The 20,380-nt window shown below is 32.3% G+C and overlaps 2 protein-coding genes across 6 annotated transcripts in view; one reads left to right on the forward strand and one right to left on the reverse strand.

The window, feature by feature from the left end:
• Positions 1 to 20,380, reverse strand: part of SUPT3H (SPT3 homolog, SAGA and STAGA complex component) — a 538,271-nt gene that overhangs the window by 478,210 nt on the left and 39,681 nt on the right. The window lies entirely within an intron of this gene.
• Positions 12,145 to 20,380, forward strand: part of RUNX2 (RUNX family transcription factor 2) — a 232,520-nt gene continuing 224,284 nt past the window's right edge. Inside the window, exon 1 of one of the 2 annotated variants that reach the window (XM_049893435.1) lies at positions 12,145 to 12,217. In XM_049893435.1, the coding sequence (XP_049749392.1) occupies positions 12,160 to 12,217 (58 nt within the window). In that variant the 5' untranslated portion in view covers positions 12,145 to 12,159. The remainder of the gene's footprint in view (positions 12,218 to 20,380) is intronic. The other variant, XM_049893415.1, reaches the window with a different exon arrangement.

Raw genomic sequence — 20,380 nt, forward strand, 5'->3', positions numbered from 1 at the left:
ATAGTGGGCAATTTTATTTTAGTAATTAAGAGGGTACAAAATATTCATGTCTATAATATACTAAGTATTAAAGTTGACTTGTGCCCTAAAATAACACAAAAAGCAGAAGAAATCAACAGACTCAAAACTTTGTTTTTAGAAATAACTGATTACAGAAACCCTACTAAAGAACACTGAGCCAAAAAAAAAAGGCAGCACCAATTCCATTTTTACTAAATCCATTGCCTTTATCTTTTTTAGCCTCTGAACACAGGTTTCAACAGGAATCACTGGTGGATAGGCTTCCTTCCCTCCCTCCGTCCCATGTTTTTGTGTTTATTTGCTTTCTGCTTACTTTTTAAAGAAAAGTCCAAGAAATATGGAAGCATTATTTATCTAGAAGCATAAAGTCTGGAAAACAGTGTGGATAACTATGGCTCTTAGATACCTCTACAGCTAAAATACTAGGTATATGCATTGTTTGAAATAATATCTATAAATATAAAACGACAGTTTTTGCATTACTGGAACTCATTTCATCTTACCACCTGTATTTACAAATAACCCTAAAAACCATCATGGTCTTTTCATACCAGCTCTAATATAACTGCCATATTTATTGTTTACACTCGCTACCTACTGAACTTTATGACTTATCGGTGCTATTAGAGATAGAAAAATGTACATGATTTGTCATGTTTAGAACTTCTCAATAAGTAACAAAAGCTTTCACAAATGCCTTCACCAAGATTCAGTTATGTGAATCTATTCTAATAACGTTTAACAAAGTGTTCTTTCTGCAAATTCATTTTTTGTAAATAGAATTGCATGTCACATAAACTGCTGACTTCTATTCATGGTTTTCAGAATTCCATTTCTTTCTACCATTTTTGTTCATTCAGGCCTTCAAACACAGGCCATCAGCACTTTTCACTAAAAAGGCCTCCATTCCCCTCCAATACATACTGGCTATCAGGCAGATCATTCTAAACCACGTCACCTCATGTCACTTGTTAGTTACTGTGGAGTCAGCTCCGAGTCATGGTGAACGTCTGTATAAAAGAATGAAACACTGCCTGGTCCTGTACCATCCTCACAATTGTTGCTATGTTTGAGCACATTTTTGCAGCTACTGTGTCAATCCATCCCATAGAGGGTTTCCCTTAGTTTCACTGACCCTGTACTTTACCAAGCATGATGTCCTTTGCTAGTATCTGCTGTATTTCCTGACAACATGTCCCAAGTAAGTAAAACAAAGTCTCATCATCAATTCTAAGGAGCATTCTGGCTGTATTTCCTTCCTTCATTGACTAATTTTCCAAAGTAGATCACCAGACCGTTCCTCCTAGTCTGTCTTAGTCTGAAAGCTCCACTGAAACCTGTCCACCACAGGTGAAAGGTATTTGAAATACCAGTGGCATAGCCTCCAGCATCATAGCAATACACAAGCCACCATGGTACCACAAGCTGAAAGACAGTAACAGTTCCCCTTAGTTTAAGACTAAGTTCAATCTATCTAGTGTTTAACAAGAAAGGAAGGTCCTCCTTCATGATTACTAGTTCCTACTTACCTCTCCAGACTTCTCCAGGCTCTGCCCCAGCTATCTTCAAAATGGCTTTGATTCTCAAAATGTTGAATGTTTTTTCGTGCTATGTCTGTACATATATTTCCCCTCTCTGCAATTCCCTCGTCCTGCCCTTCTTCCAGTGTCCTGAGTCCTTACTACCAGTCTTTCAAATTTACTAAGTTTCACCAGTTCTGAGTAACTTTCATGGAACGTTCAAGCTGGATTTAAACTACCCTTTTCTACTCTTCCCTAATGCCATACTCATACTTTGGTCAAATATTTAACACACAATATTGTACTCATTAATCTTCTTCCTTATGTGCTTGTAGGTCCTTCAGTGTGCATTCATGTGACTTGTAAACTGTTTTACTCAACTCTGTAGTCCCAGCACTAACACAGAGCCCACTACATACTAGGTGTTCAACAAATGCTTTTGAAATGAATGAATGATAACGAACTTCTGAGATCCAGTATTTCAAGCAATACTGCTATACATAAAATTACTGTTTAAAAAGGTTCTTTTTGACACTTTTGGTAACAAACTTTATGAAGACTGTATGCAGTATATGATAACTACATAGCAAAGCTGCAATATATACCAGATATGAAAGTTCTTTCAGAAATATGCAATGTTTAGGATTCTCAGTCCTTTTTAAAAATTGGATTTATAGCTAAAAAGGACAAGATGCCTTAAGATTTAAAATACCGGCAACACAAAGCAAAATGTATAAGATTATATTCAAGAATTTATTATTAGGCAAGTTTTTATTCCTAAGAAGTTAACTTTTCTACTAAGTGAACATTTTAACTTCAAGTTCCAAAAATTTCTTTTTTTTTTATTTATTAATATTGGATAAAAATCTTCCTGGCCTTTCTTCCGTGGTGCCGATGAGTGGGTTCAAACCACCAACCTTTAGGTTAACAGTTGAGTACAAACTATTTGTGCCACCCAGGAACCTTACATAATATCAAATATTTCCTTTTCAAAGTATGTTTAACAACCTGTTCCTCCTTACTACTAGTTAATTAAAGTTTATTAAATTGCTGCCACACAGTGATACTTTAAAAATCTGTTAAGATAGATAGGACAGCCTACCCTCACACTAAATGATGCTGGATTTTTTTTTTTTTCAGTTTCTGTATATTAATTTTTTCCTGTTTCTTCCACTCAGAAAGGCTTTCTTACTATTTACAATAGTTTATGTGTTTATTTTATAACTAAATAAGGATACAGGCTGTGGAAATAATGTTAGAACTTTATCACAGATGAGACCAGAGCTTAGAGGATAGAAGGAAGAATATAGGAAGACTTCTTCTTCATGATTATGTTATATGAGATTAAATAATTATTTTTTAACTGTCTGCTCCTTAGTTATATTTGTAATAACTGGAATTGCTTAAAAAATGATCACAGATAAAATATACAATAAAACTGTAAAGCTTTTGTTTAAAACCATGTCATTTATATTTACTTCATTTATTTAAAACCTTAAATAATAATACACTAAAGGTTTGAACTTCAGATCAAAAGATGGATTCATTTATCTTTAGCAATGAAAATACATAAAGATGGTTACTTTTTCTGCTCAGTTTTTTTAATCATCATCACCATCAAATAACCAATACTCAAAGGCTACCTATTATAGAGGAATTCTCAGAAAACTACTTTGTATATTATGTCTAATGGTGGATACAATGAATGTTTTTGGAGATTAATAACAAAAATAATTCCTTTTCTACTCAAAATTCAAATATGGACAAAAAAGACGTCAAATAGCTAATCAAAATCACTATTATGATTTCACTGGGTTTAATACCCAAGCATTCTGAAAGATGAAACATTTCTGTGTATGAGGGGTAGAGAAATCTTAGCATCTTTCTTATCAGTAATAAATTACTAAATTAAATATTGAGATTTATGATAATTTCAAGATGGATTATAACCAAGATTATGATAATCCAAAGATGAATTATGATCAAGAATATTTATTTGGATTCCATCTATTTCCAAAGGATTCTGGAGTACCTCGTAAAACTAAACACAACCTAACACATGATCAAGATGAAGTTGCACTATTCAAGTCAACAGAAGCAACACAGACAGATCTTTCACATAATAATAAACTATAAAAATGACTTTGTAAATAGCTTAAGAAAAGAATTCCATTCTAATATGTAACTAAGAAACCGGGTAATTATTTCAAAGCATTCTTGCCTGTTCTATAGAAGAAGATAAGAGGATATCTACTGCGCCACAAAGTTCTGCAAATTGTTTTAGTAAATAACATTTTATTGGAACACAGCCATACCCATTCATTTACTTGCTGTCTATTGCTGCTTTCAGACTACAATGGCAGAGTTGAGTAGTTACAATGGAGACCCACTGGCCTGCAAACTGAAAATATTTACTATCTGGTCCTTTACAGGAAAAGCATACCAATTCCAGGTAGGGTATTAACTAGTATAACAAAAATTCAGAATTAATAGCTTACATAGACAAATGCTGGCTTCTCATTAAGATACTTCTTGAATGAGTACATTTACAAGTTGTAAGTATTTGTTTTTGTTGCTGTTGCTGTTGTTGGGTGCTGTCGAGTCAGTTCCAACTCATAGTGACCCCATATAAAACGCAACGAAACACCGCCCCATTCTGTGCCACGCCCACAATTGTTGTTAGTCAATGCAAACAAAAATTTTAAGGCATTTTTATATACTTTGGAAGCTGGATTCTCTAAAAATCTCTAGCTTATTGGGCTAGCCTAAGTTATTATAATGCAAACTTGAAATTTTAAAAGTATTTTCAATAATATTTATCACCTCCAATTTATATATAACCAAAACCAAACCCACTGTTGTCAAGTTGATTCCAACTCATAGTGATCCTATAGGATAGAGCAGAACTGCCCCATAGGATTTCCAAGGCTATAAATCTTTACAGAAGCAGACCGCCACATCTTTCTCCCATGAAGCGGCTGGTGGGTTCGAACCACCAACCTTTTGGTTATCAGCCAAGCAGTTTAATCACTGTACCACCAGGGTGCCTCAATTTATATATGTCATCCATAAATTTGTAAGAATTAGTTATGTTTTACTGTGAATAATATTTAAATTAAAAAAATAAAGCTATAAAATAAAAATCAAACTTCTATGTAAAGGCCAAGATACTCATATGCATTCATTTTTTAGAATTTATCATTCATACATGAATTTTTCCAAATACTGATTTGATTCGAATCCACAGAAACGCTTTATCTTTCAGAATTCATTGCTTAACTTGAAAGAACAGTAAAATGAACATCTGTACATCCTTCACCTAAATTCACCAATTCTTAACACTTTGTTATATTTGTTTTTCCTACAGACCTTTTTTGTTTTTTTGCAAATTATTTGAAACTATGTTAACTGACTTCAGCTTACTTCATTCCTAAATAATTCATCATGAATCTCCTTTAAGAATAAGGATACCTTCCCAAATAAGCATAATATCGATACTACACCTCAGTAAGTCCCTGAGAAGTACAAACTGTTAATATGCTTGACTGCTAACCAAAAGGTTGGAGGTTTGAGTCCACCCAGAGGTGGCTCAGGAGAAAGACCTAAAGATCTACTTCCAAAAAATCTGCCACTGAAAACCCTACAGGGCAGTTTTACTCTCACATACATGGAGTTGTTATGAGCCAGAATCAATGGCTACTGGTTAATTTAATAAATATTCCATAGTATCACCAATTTCTAGTGAATATTCAAGTTTCCTCAAATATCCTAAAAATGACTTTTGTAGCTTTTTTTCAATCTAGCATCTATCAAGATTCACATAGGTGGCCAATTTCTCGAGAGGCAAAGAACCAAACCTTTCTTTAAACCATCTACTTGTGTGTATTATGTTCTCTCTTCTTTCCATAAATTTGTTCTCTGGAAAAGCTATAGAAACACAATTTCCCTAGGACTTTCCTGCCAAAACCATTCGGCAATGGAAGGGTATTGCGATAACAGTGAGGGAAAAATTGGATTTAAAATTATACGTAGATTCTACTTTCACAATGAAACTCTACAAAGAAACCACATTGGTCACCAGTTAAAATTTATTATAAATATATAACTAAGCAACATTCACTAATAACCAAGTGAAAAGTCTTGTGACTAACTACCTGCCAGAACTCAAGGCCTTTAACATTATTATCACTAATACCTTAATAAGAATCATAAATAATTATCCAAATATATCATTTTATAAAAATGAACATAATCAACATTTTTTTTAATTCTAAGGAGTGTTCTCTATTAGACACTGTAAAAAAGCCAGTTTTAAAAGACTGAAAATACTCTTTTTAAAAGGTATAGGCAATTTTATAGTTTTCTAAATTGAATAAAGTTTTAATCATCTCATAATATTTTCTCCTAACTTCTTTAATCTTAAACTTCAAATTGGACCAATTTTTCACTGCTAAGATGTCTGAGAAATTGAGATTTCCAACAGGAATACTGTCGGATTTATAAAAACAAAAAGATCAGTATTCTAGTGTTTCATTTTCAATATATTTTCTATATTGTTAATTATGGCTGAACTCAGAGTAGTTTCCAGTGTAAAGGATACACAGGCTTAACCAATAGAGAACTAAATCTGCAACTGCCTTTACTGAAACCAATGAAAAATCTATACACAGCAATGAAACTGGCATGCAAATAAAAGAACTGTCAAGACATGTATTTCCTAAAAATAAGCCTACAATAACTATTTTAAAGGCTGTGTGTGGTCTCACCCATATATTCTGGCAAGATGCACTTTCTCCGACCACAGCTAGGTTCATCCAAAAGCAGGGGCACTGGAGAGCCTCTGTCTCACCTGTCAAAGCTGAAGAACGCCGTCCCACAGACCACCGGGAGTCCGTGGAGAACAGCCACGGCGCTGCAGCTGTTATTGATAAGCATTCTCTAACTAAAGGAGGAAATATCTCAAACAATTAAGCAAATCATCCTTAATAGAGAAACTGACAATAATATTCATGTTGAAGTATGAGATAGCAAATACCATGGCAGTTTTGAAATAAAACATTCATAATTTACATATCGGAACATTCAGAGGGGATCTTTCACAAGCAACACTAACTTACAGTCTTTTCTATTCTTCCTCTGATAAAATTTCTATGCATTATTTATCAATTCAAAAACTCCATTATGTCTGCTTATTTAAACCTCAAAAGTTATAAATTCATTTAAATTGCTAAGGTACTAAGTTCATCAAAATTACTGAAGTCTGACAGTTAAGAGCACAGTAAATAAAGATTTATAAACAGAAACTCTAAATATATTGAAACCTGATTTTTTTAGAAGATGCCCTAGTATTTTTTTCAACCACATTACAAAAGCAGTTCACATTTTTGCTTTAGACTAGCCTCTCTATAGTAAAGCACACGAACTGATTAGGTAAGTTAACATATGTAGAAAGAGCAAGAAAATCAATTACTTTGAAAAGAAATATGCCTCAGAGGACAATTCAAGCCTCCTCTCCCCCAAACCTGGCAATAAAAGACAACTTTAAAAAAAAAAAATGTAAAGAAATACTACACCTGGCTATGTAAAAGATTTAGATAATCACAATGAATATCTCGACATTTATTTTTCCTACTAGATGACTAACCCCACTTAATACCGAAACAACGTAACTGAAAAAGAGAGTGGTGTCCTTTTGTTCCTTTTCCAGAAGTTAATACCCAAAAACGTTTTCATTATGAGACAGTTTCCCCTACAACCAAGTCCCATAGCACAAACTCTGTGACAAAGTTTCGGCTGAGCTCCAACGTGCTATGATGTCCCAGTTTCATTTACTATATTCTGTAAGTACAAAAGTTCTAAAAAGATTAGTTTCACTTTTCCCTAGATATATTTAGTATCATTAACTAGCATAGTTGGGATATTATTTTTCTTTGGTTTTGTCAGTAGCATGTTTGATATAAATTTTATTAAGTGGTAGTGTATGTAACATTGCATTGTGGGTAGTAGTTTCCTGCTTTAGCCTAGCCACATCCTCAGCTGTCATACGAGCATGTTTCCCATATTTTCTGCAAGTTCTCGCCTTTTTTTTTCCTACTTGCGGAAATGACAGCATTAGAAGATGAATTGTCCCAATAATTATAAGAAACATAAATTACTTATATGGCTATATTAAACAAGTATGGATCACTCTGCACTTCAAAGTACAGTCAGAGAAAAAAGAAACAAAAACTAATCTCATAATTAAAGTGTTAATGACACATGAAGCAACGTGCTAAAGCAAAATAACATAAAGGAAGGATTCAAGGACCAAGTGAAAACAATTAAAAGAAAGAAAATCTTTGTAGACAGAAGCCAACACAATGCCCACACACGCCTAACAAATGAGGTATAATATATCAGAACGTAACAATAAGTTGCAATGAATGTTATGAGCTTCTAACCTGCTAGGTATTCATTAGAAGGATTAATGTCAATATCCCTTACTAGAATTTTAAGAATCTACTTTGAGACTTTATAAAAAAGTCAGAGAAAAGAGAAACAAACAAACAAAAAGGCCGAAGTACAGTGAAGGGGGAGAGAGAACAGAAAGTTAGTTTAGTACTTTCTCTTTTGGCATCCAATTTCCACATAATCTCACATTTAAACTGAGATTAACAATTAACCAAGTCAAACGGTTCAAACAATCAAGGAAATGGTGATGCTTTGGGATTTTATAAATTTAATTAAAATAGAAACAAAAAATACTCCCATAAAAATTGCTACAAAGCATCGCCCTACGCACAACCACCACCACACACGTGTGTGCAGTTCTGTATGCAGGCATACACCTCACTAAAATAAGGAAATGGAATTAATCTCTTGTAATCATAATTTAAAATACTAACAAAACTATACTTATTTTACTAATATAAAAAATTTACAAGGCATCAATATAAGGCCCAATAAATGCTATGTAAGTTTGAGCAGCTATATATCAAAAATAAAAATAAAAAATAAACTGTCACATACCAAATTGAAACAATAAATTAAAAAACTTTTGCGAAAACCTCATAATCAGTGAGAACATATTAAGCCAAATTAAGACTCCTATAGTTTATAAAATTCCCACATCAAGGCTTCTGCTCCTATTGTTTTCAATTAAAAGAAAAAGACACTGGTGACAAATAGAACTCTAACACAATCCTAAAAACAGATAAACAAAAAGCACGGAAACAAGAACGATATTGGTAAAGGAAAAGTAGTGTATTAAAATACTATCGTTAGTTCAGGAAAAAAATTCAAATGGTAACAATGAAGACATACGTAGCACTTAAAGCAGTTTATAATGTATTATTTGTAAACGTTTTGGTATCTTAAAAATTTCAACCAATTCTGACAACGTTTATTAAATACAAAGTAATGGGGAAGCAAGACACTAACTTTTTGACTTTTTGCAGTAAGCTGTATCTCATTTCCGTAACATTAAAGAACATAATTTACACAGTAGACCTAAACTTGCTGCTTACTTAAACATAGCAGATGCTAACATACCTCCAGCAGGATGAAGTTGTGAAGGTCTTAAAAAACAAACAAACAAAAAAAGTCCTGTGGTTTTCATTTGTGATTACAAACATGGATACAAATCTATAATCAAGAGGTTTATTTGCACATTAGCTTTTCTGAATCAATCTCTCTTCATCACACGTAACAAGCTATTTTGAATGAAACAAACTGTCAATTATCAAATGCGTACCAGTTATCAGTGTTGTTTTAAAATTTCTACCACAAAAAAAGATATATTTTCAATTTAGGAAAAAAAAATTATGTGTGGATAATAAATATGCAAACTTTAAAACACATAATTTCGCTATCTTTCTCCTGCCAGGCTGTGATCGGCCTCACGCAAGACCAAAAGGAAAGGACCTATTAAACAATATCTACCAAACTCTTCTGCATTGAGTGATGATTCTGACCCAAAGATTTTGTGCAGGAGGGTAACCTGCAATAAGAGAACAAGTAATTAGAAGGCACATTGATGTTAAAAATTACTCCAGTTTTCATGGACCAAAGTATACATAAGACAAAAAGAAAATAAGGAAGAAAATACTCAGCAAAAAGTTGGGGTTGTCTGAATGTCAGAGAACCCTGATGCATAAACAAAAACCTTATCCTAAAGGAAGAAAATCATTTACTTATCAAACTACAGCAGTTACCCAAAATTTTCAATTGCCTCACTCTGCTATTACATGTGCAGAAGAGTTTAAACTTCCATAAATTATGAACAAAACCCTTCTTTTATTTACTTTAGATACTAATTAGATATATAGATCATACCAGCACCTTATTTATGAAATAGAATACCCAAATAATTTATTTTCTCCCTTTTACGTGAATAAGTGTGTTAAATGAAAATTGTTGCTTCTCGATATAAAACCTGATTATACACAAAATCAGCAGGATAAATATGTGCTTAAAAGAAATCATTAAAATGTATGAAAAAGCTCTGGACATTTGAAAAAGAGATTAAAATAATTCCTGTGTCATCCCAGCATGTTTTGGACAAATCAAAAATTTTTGTAAAGAAATTTATGGACATATTTGTACAGCAATAGCAGATAATGAACTGTGCTAAGAACACCACGTGCAGGGGTATTTTAGCTCTAACACCCTCCTGAGTATTTCCCCAGCCCTTATTATCCCATTGTACACCCCCAAAAATGTTTTGTAACTCACTGTCTCCGCCCATTCTCCAAGTCATTGACTTCACGCCACTCCTAGTTACTATCACACTAGGAAGAAGTCTAACAACTGAACACACGCAAGTTCAGTGTGGCGTGGATAAATCGCAAAAATGCCTAGAAAATTGGTATGTTCGGCTTTATAATTTTTGTTGAAAAATACCCCTCGCTCTCAATTGATGAAAACAGGAAGCCCTATTCATAAATATAAATTTCACTGCCTATGATATACAATCATCCTAATAAGAAAATGAGTTCTATACATACATGTCCAAAGGGGCAAAAAAGGAGATAGTTTCCCAAAGATGTTTCCAATTTTCTTCTGAATCAGAATTAGCAAATCGAGACGACTAACATACTCTGTCTGTGTGCATTATTCCTCACTACACACAGCATTTTGTAATTTATTTCAAAGCTTCCATTATAAACAAAAAATTCAGCTTCTCTTAACCCACTCCATCCTGAGCATATAAAGTCTAACACTGAACAATCTAAGTCATAATGTAAGTATTTTACTTTATGAATGCATAAGATTTGCTATCAAAGACTCTGTTAAAGTTAATGGCGCCAAATAAACTGAAGAATTCTACAAAATGAATGCATTTCCTTGAAAGATAATAATTGTACTACAAGCATAAAGAAAACTAAGACTCATTCAATAAACTATCTTACAATTCTTGCCATTCATTTTTATAAAACCCTCAAATTAGTTGTGACGTAAAAGTATATGTGATGTTACAGTCAATCTTTATTGTAGAGACGTTGCCATCTAATATTGATAATCCATAAGCTATACAGACATAAATTAATATTTGTAAAGGTATCTCCAGACTAACACTTTCATGACAGCCAATTACAGTCCAGCCCAGCAAGCAGTTCACAACCAGACCTTAAGAAAGGTAAACTTTTTTTTTTTTTACAATGAGTTACAGACTCACAAGTTTAAGAAAAAGAAAAACAGAAGGAATCCAGCCACCCAGCAAATATGAAGCAGACCCCAGAATGTGATACAATCCAAAGATGTAAATTATTGTAAATCATCACTGTTGTTCAGAATTTCGCACAGCCACTTGAGCCAAATTTTGCTCACTCTTCCACAGACACAATAATAAACTAAAAGGAGGAGGCAAAAAAAAAAGGGGGCGGGTGGGGGGGTGGGGTGGTAGGAAGGAAAGAACAGAGTTCTGCTCTACAGATGCTTAACCTTACAGGAGTTTGGGCTCCTTCAGCATTTGTATTCTATCCAAATCCTCATGAGTCACAAAAATTAAAAAGCTATATCCTTCTGGATGCCAGGAAGGGCCTTACCACAAGCCTTTTGTCAGAGAGAGAGAGAGAGAAAGAGAGCAAGAGCAAGGGGGAAAAAGCCACAGTGGTAGGCAGTCCCACTTTACTTTGAGTTCTGTGAGGTCACAAACCACATGATTCTGTCTCTCCAGTAATAGTGCTTGCAAAAAAAAGGAGTTTTAAAGCTTTTGCTTTTTTGGATTGTGTGAATGCTTCATTCGCCTCACAAACAACCACAGAACCACAAGTGCGGTGCAAACTTTCTCCAGGAGGACAGCAAGAAGTCTCTGGTTTTTAAATGGTTAATCTCCGCAGGTCACTACCAGCCACCGAGACCAACAGAGTCAGTGAGTGCTCTCAAACCACAGTCTATGCAGTAATAGTAGGGCCTTCAAATATTTGCTCATTCTCTTTTTGTTTTGTTTCCCTGCTTTTCACATGTTACCAGCGACATAATTTCTTGACAGAAAAAAATAAATAGAAAGTCTATGTACTCCAGGCATACTGTAAAACTAAAACAAGATTTGGGTATGGTTTGTGTTTTCAGTTTAAGGCTACAAGCAGTATTTACAACAGAGGGTACAAGTTCTATCTGAAAAAAAAAAGGAGGGACTATGGCATCAAACAGCCTCTTCAGCACTGTGACACCATGTCAGCAAAACTTCTTTTGGGGTAAGTGTTATCATATTTTAAAATACTATAAGAGATGAACCTGTTAAACATAAAGCTATATGTCTTAGATAAAGTGCTAGCTCTTGAAGGTAACAGTATATTAAAGATCAAAATAATGCTGTATTGTTGCACTAAAATACTAAAAGATGAAATTGCTATACATATTTGCATTTGGCATCTGCCACTTATCTAATTCTCAGAGTAATGGCTTGAAATATTCAAAAATAAGTTACTTCGCATTAATCAAAATGTCTTCTAGAGTTATGGAAATGAGAATGCTAAAACAGTAAAAAGAAACAGCTTAATATTGTCTTTAACCCTCACTGGAATAAAACTAGACACTAAGTTAATCAAAGTATTATAAATTATTGACTCCGGCGGCTCCCAATATTTGAGCAAACTTCAAAAAGGAAGCAATTTTACAAAATAACAGACCACAGAATTATCCCAACATTATGCTCTACCATGCAAAACAGAAATAAGCCTACAGTTAACATTTGAACCAGCTCGACTAAAAGAAATCTATTTACAATTTTAAACTGCTTTATAAGGTATCTGCACAAGTCTATTTCTAAACAGCTTTATAAAACTGAAGCATATATTCAACTGAAATAAAATTATAGGTATACAATAACCATTTTTAAAAGATCTTTACAGTTGCCTAGAATATTAAAAAGTTCAGAGAAGTCTTTAAAAAATTACATGCAATTGTGTTTCCTATATAATTTTATTTTTACATCTAGACACTATTATCCATTTGTAGAACTTGTTATAAACACATAACAAACACTGAAACGTCTAAGATTCTTTTAATCACATTCTTGGACCTACCAAAATGAATACCATTTAGTCTCATGAAAAATAAAGCTCCGTAAGGATACCCTGCTTGATTTAAAAGAGCCATACCTATTAAATCAAGCTGGATTTTAAAACATGCATAATATAATCCCTTAATACCTAATTTCAAGTTAGTGTTGATACAGATATGTAAACTATTTTAACATCTGTCTGCTGCCATGGTATTATAGTAAAAATCTAAGCACTTACAAGATTTTCTTTATGATGTCCAACATGCTCCAACTATAATGCAAGTTTCTAAAATTTTCTTACATCCTTTAAAATAAATCCTTTTGCTGTGTATACCTATATTAACATTGCTTTGTAACTTACAACTAATGATTGGGGTTTCCTTTACTCCTCCTACTTCACACACATTTTAACTGGCTACTACTTGAGGATCAGTCTTAGTTTAGGTCAAAGAGAAATAATTAAATCTGAAGGGGGGAAAAAGGGTTTCTTTTAAACAGCGAGGAAGTGTACTTTGTATATTACAAAAAATGTAAAATTATTGTAGTGACCTCCTCAATAACCATAAGTGGACCCCCTCAGTTATAATGCATACAATAATCACAAATTATTTTTTAAATGTAATGGTGGGTTTTAAGCATTAATCTAAAAACTTCTATATTAAGAGAGCAGAACATAAATACAACTAGACTGTACTACATCTTATAATTACAGCTTATACATGGGAATTTTTAGTCTTATTACCCAAGAGATGAGAGGAAAAAAATGGTTAAAATCATTGTCATATAGAGAGATAACAAAACAGGCATATCAAGCAGTTAATTTTTAACAATATTACTCTATTAAAGAGAAAAAAAAATACACTTTTCTAACTATATTGGGAGCACCACGAGTTCCAGGGAATACTCCAGCACTAGAAGTAAAGCTATTATTATTGACAGAGAGAGTAAGTTAAAATGGTCTTATATTTTCTATCAGGTGTCTTATATTTCCCTGACATTTTAATAACCATTTTTACATTAAGATTTCTGAAATTTGATCAAGTTTCTACACAAGGGATAATAGTGAACTGAGCAGATAAAGGTCATCTTCAATTGCCTGTCATACTTTTGACTAAACATTGCAAGGAATCTTTTTTCTTCTGAAAGGCGGATTTCACTCCCCCTTCTGCCACCACAGTGCCTTAGAGCCTGGATAGAGAACTTAACATGAACCCCCAGACCAACCTAATTACAGGGTGGGCAAGGGACATTATGTATAGGTTATCATCACACTGCAAACATTTTCCCATTCTATAATCTATTTGAAGTCTAAAACTTCACTTCAGGTTTTAAATTCTTATATGATGATTATAACCATCAACAATGAAATGTCAAAAGCACGTGCCCCGGCTTTGTGAAGTAGTTAAAAAGAAAGCTTAGGCTTTTCCTAGGTGAGGGACAAAGCATACCGTTGACTGACAGCCTCTCCTTAAATATAATGAAGTGTGTAGTGCGTGCATGTGTGTGTGTGTGCGCGCGCGCACATGAGAAAGATAAAATCTGTGTCCTTGCTCCTCCAGAATACCATTTACCTTGAATTAATCAATAATTTTCAAAATCTGTGAGCTACTCAAAATGTTATTTATCATAAACAAAAGCTATAGAAAATGATAGATGTGACTCATGTAGTTCTACAATTAAGAACTTATTTATGAAATGGTATCATCTAACTAATTAAATTTCTACATAAAATCTTTGTATCTGACCGTAGTAATTGACTGCAAATGATGTGTGAACACTGATTTCCGAAACAATAGTTGTGGTCCATATTAGTAATAATAGCTTTATACTGTCAAGATTTACTAGTGATAAAGTGTCCTAACTTGCTCCTAAAATAAGAGTGCTACATTCCAAAATAACAGGGAAAAGAATTAAAAAGTCAAGAACATAATGAGAAGGCTACTCTACATATATTAAAAGCTAGCAATGTCAACACAATTCCCAAAAACTTGTATTGTAAATATTTTAATTTATAATAATCCTAATTTTTAAAGAAAAATTGTTCACTTTTAAATTTTAAAAATATTTTAAAATGTCAAAGATTTAAAAGAAATAACAGGGAAAAAATTTTGTTAGTCTGTGTAAATCACAAGAAAGGCGTGAAAGTCTTTAAATCACAAGGAGGGCATGAAATATACATGATTACATTAAGATACATTTTAGCTCTTTTAAAAGAACAAAAATTAATCTATTCAATTACACCCTTCAAGCTAATCACTGATAGTCTGACTTGTTTAAATCAGTCATGCTAAAGCTAAATTCAGTAAGATAGAAATGTTCCAGTTTGTTAACAGAACAGTGAAATATTTGATGGTTAAATAAACTGCAGAGGGGGGAAAAGCTAACTCACTGAAGGCACTAAGATTTTATCAAACACACAGAATTAATCCTTATTGAATAGAACCATTCACAAATCAAAACTCACTGTACTTCAATACTTTCAAGCAGCACTAATCAATTACAAACCTTTTCTAGTGCTTCAAAACTCATGTGCTTTCAATTTTATACACTGGTGGTCCTCAAGTACTGCACTGGGGCTGAGTTGAGAAATTCTGTATCACAACTTTTTTTTTTCCAACCAATATTCATCTCGAGGGTTTTTTTCCCTCCTCTCAAGAGCTGCTCACATGAAAACTGTGGTAATATTTTTATACTGTACTTCTTTGTTGAAGCAAAAGGTTAGGGGTTACCTAAATACCTCAACTGTATATACAAAAAAAGGAAAAGGTAAGTATTCATATAAAAAAATCCAATGGGACTAGATTATTTATTTTTGCATTTCCTATGATTAATTGATGCAACCATGTACACTTGAAAACTGATGGCAAAATAGGTTAACATCTCAAATTCCTCTCCAAAGTATACAAATACCAATCTTCCACAACTTTTGTTCCAGGATACTGAGATGCGACAACTTTAAGTCAATAGTGAAGTCATACAAAAACTTCTCAAAAACATTAAGATTGCAAATGTTATAGCCTGGCAAAGTCTCTTAGAGATAATTTTACATAAAGGGTTCAATAGAACAATCTACCTCTAGTGTCTTTTTAAAAACCTTACACATATGGCTCAATAGACAAACACCAACTCAATGTGAAAAAAAATCCTTCCTACAAATACTAAAACTGTAAATGCGACAAAGCATAACTATTTTTTCTAGTCACTTATCATGCAAGACTTATTATTAGGCGGGTGCTGGCAAAACCCATGTTAATTTAGGCAGAGACAACCCAATAGGTAATCTTACTGCACAATTTTTTTCTCCTATACCAGTGAACTCTTTAACTTCCACTGAAGATGAAATTCTGCCCAAACCTGGCATTAGATATACTCCAATAATAAGGATAACAATTCTCCAATGCTTACTATTTTTTAAAGATGAAAATAATCTAAGTTGACTATCCAAAGTATATGGAAATTATTCATGATATATGAAATGTTTAATATTTTAACAAAAATCTTTAGAAAAGAAAGTGTCACATAATGAAAATACATACCTTAATACAATTATTGCCATTTCAAAAAGATTATGAAATCCAGTGGGCCCAGGATTATTTTATATATATTTTGATTAATGTGTTAAATTAAAAAAAAATAATGCGGAAATTCTGTATCTTATTCAAAGAGAATTTCCTTACCATATTAACCACAGTTGACCGTAAGTTTTTGTCCACTCAACAGCGAACACACATGAACAGGCCATATATTTCCATATAACTATTTGAAGACCTGTATTGCAATTGGGTTTTTTTTATTATTATTATTGCAATTGAGAGTAAATGTTCTTTTTTTATATTGTATATAGTATCTTCATCTTATGTCAAATTCTTAGAATGCCCTCATTTTATACTATTTACTGAGAATATAAGATTCAGGGTTAGGAATAGTGTTGGATGGATATAAGCAACACCATATTAAACGTTCCAAGTTTTTTGTTATTGTTTAACAGCAGCTTAAATCTTAAGCATTTTTTAAAATAAATATGCTTTCTTCTACCAACAAACAAAACCATCACCATCTAACATGAAATAACAAATAATCCTGAAATAAGATGAGCTGTAGAATTAAATTGATTCTTTAAAGGCTAGTTGCTACATAAGCATTTAACGCCTGCAGTGCGGGAAAAAAAAAATCACAACTCTTGTAAATGCTCTAGGTTCTTATAATAGTCATAAATCTAGAACCCAATATATAGCCAAGGACTAAAACCACCAACTATGATTTGGGCTCTTACAAAGGGATGATAAATGTTAGTTTACCTTGATTAAAAAATTTTCCTCTTTTAAATCAACAGTGAGCAAAACAAGAAATTCTGCAACACATAGATACATTAAATGAATACAAGTTTCAATAATGTTTAAGATATTTTAAAATTATATTGGTTAGAAAATTTACGAGTTAACATTATCCTCAGAAAAGTATTTAAGATTATTTTGACAGCTAAAGACTGTTATCTACACTATTTATATTGCCATACTTTAAGAAATTATATATGATTAGGGACATTTCCAATAAGGTGCTGCAACTAAATATCCTATGCAAGGCAAAAAAAATTTTTTAGCCACAAAATCAAATAATTTTATTTGACTTTTCAGTTAATTTAGGCATTTTTACATCAATAGTCTCTACTGGAATCATCTCACCATCAACTATAAAAAATATATTTACATAAATGACTAAGTTAAAAATTCAAGAACTTAAATACACATTTATAGGTTTCCCAAAAATTATGTGCACCATGAGTGTGACAAACCATTATTTACATACTCCTTTTGGTCAGATATCTTACAACTAAATCCATTTTGTGGTTCAGTAAAAGAAAATAAAGCAAAAGTAAAGAAGCTAGCCAAATTGCAATAACAATCATCAGTAAGGTTTTGAAAACACACACACAAACACACACACACACACATAGACACAGTCTTTCTTTGGAAAAATTAGAATAATGTGTTGTAGTATTCCACAGAACTTTATATGCACACGGACACATCTTTTTATACAGAAACAAAACGCATATACTCAAATTTCTTTTGACTATCAGTCCAGCTTTAAAATCTTTTATACAGAGCATATACACATGCATGGGTATGTGAGTACATACACACACATCAGTGACTACAGAACTTGGGATAACGATTCTAAACCATGAAAGAAATGTAAATTAACTGAGGTACTGTTTATAGCTCTTTTGTAAAGGACAATTAATTATTTTGCATGTGCACTAACAGATAAATGTCAATTTATAAAGCTAATAACTGAGGCTAGCCATCCACTAGGAAATTCAAGACTAAAATAAGCAAATACTACAGTTGTAAATGCCAAGGACATTGTTTCCCCATTATATACTTAAATAATGACAGTGCCCAGTTATAAACTTAAAAAATGATAATTAAAAACTGACATCCGGTGAGACAAATTATTATAGTTTATAAGGGCCAATATGAATGTAATCGGCTAACAGACCCCTGGTTTCTGGATACTGTTTCAAAGAACAACTCCAGCTTGCAGCTTAACAGGTATATTTTCCACATGTTCATCCATTGCCCATGCAACCTGGGTAAAAAAATTAAAATTAAGCATTTGGATTTTTAATTTCCGATTATTTAGTTTCTGTAATAATTTTATTTATAAATTTCTCTACTGAACTTCCCAGTAGAGAATTTAAAAGACTTCAATTTCCAGGATAATCTTTGAGCAAAAAGGAATCATTATTTCTGCCATGTGACTAAAAATTATTTACATGACTTTAAACAAGGTAGATTCAGAAAAGGATCATTACATTTATCTTCATAATAAACTGTTATATTTTACAATCAACATTTCAATGCATCACTCTTATTGTATCACTGTAATTCAATCCTTGAAAACAGGGGCATGAGTATCCAAAAGGTTCAGGGTGCAGATTCCTTTTATCAGTAATAATTTTATTATATTTTCATGTAAATCCAGCTTGGTTTTGAAAAAAGCAAAAGTATTTTTGAAGTAAATTTTCTTTTTATTTCATATAATATTAAACTGCAGATATCTACAACATTATGGAATCACAGAAAAAACTTTTATGCTGATATTCTATATATCAATCACTATGTTTCCCTTAAAAAACTGCTTAAGTGTAAAAGTCTGTAAGCATTTCATGCTAAGCAGCTAAACACCCAATTCAAAACATTAAGACATTATGAGGAGATATCTATTAAAAAAAAACTTCCATCAAGACAGTAGCATCCTTACATATAAGCTAATAGTTACCAAAAATAATCTAGAATGGTTGTTACCTCTCATGAAAATCTATAATGCTTTTAGGTAATTAAGCTTTTGACAAAATGCAGAAAAATTTTCTAGTGCTCTTACAAAGTTCAATATAAAAATGAACATACTTAAGAAGATAATCAATAAAGCAGATTCAACTTACAGAGACAATGCAGTACATTTGGTAAAGCAATGTAAATGTAAGACAATGTGATCCAACCTTTAATCATTAATTCCACCTTGTCTCCGAAGAAACCTCTCTTTTTCATATTACTATAAACTTCAGATTTCAGAAAGAATTCTTTACATTCCCCCAGCTATTAAAACTAAACACACATACACATACTCTTTCTTTATAATTTGGGAGGAAAACATAATATTTTCAAAATTTTTTACCACTGGTATTCATCTGTTTTTTAAAAAGTTATCTGAATTATACAGGGACAATCAACACTGTCAGAATAATTTCATCCTTGATTTACTAGTAAAGATTTAATAATATATTCCCGTATCATATGCGTAAGCATGTATTACCAAATATTTTAGTGTGCCAATACAACTAGAGAAAACAAAGGAAAAGATTTTTTTAGTTATCATGCACAAGTATCCAGAAGGAAAATTTAGAAGGCTCATTTTTAATTTCATATATAGTTTTATTTTTTAAGTGTAATGCTAAACCAAAATATATCGTGACACACTTAAAAAAAGCTTCAGTTTTTAAAAAAAAAAACAAAATATTTGGCTTATTTCATTGCTGAATGGTTAAACAACTCTATATATGGTTAAACAACTCTGTATATGTTTATATATATAAACAAATTTTTACTGAGACATGTTCAAACCATTTTCATGGCTATGAAATAAAACCATGTGCTTCAACAAATAACAAAATATTTTGATAAAGTATTTACAAAGTAATTACATATTACATGTATAAAAAGAAGAGATTGTCTAATGAAACTACATTAATATCTGTAAGTCATAAAATTTCTACTTTTAGTTTAAATCTTATTCAGCCAAAAATATGGTCAATTCATTGTGTTTCCATAATCCAAAAATATCTAATACC

Source organism: Elephas maximus, chromosome 1 (assembly GCF_024166365.1).
Source record: "Elephas maximus indicus isolate mEleMax1 chromosome 1, mEleMax1 primary haplotype, whole genome shotgun sequence".
NCBI lineage: Eukaryota > Metazoa > Chordata > Mammalia > Proboscidea > Elephantidae > Elephas > Elephas maximus.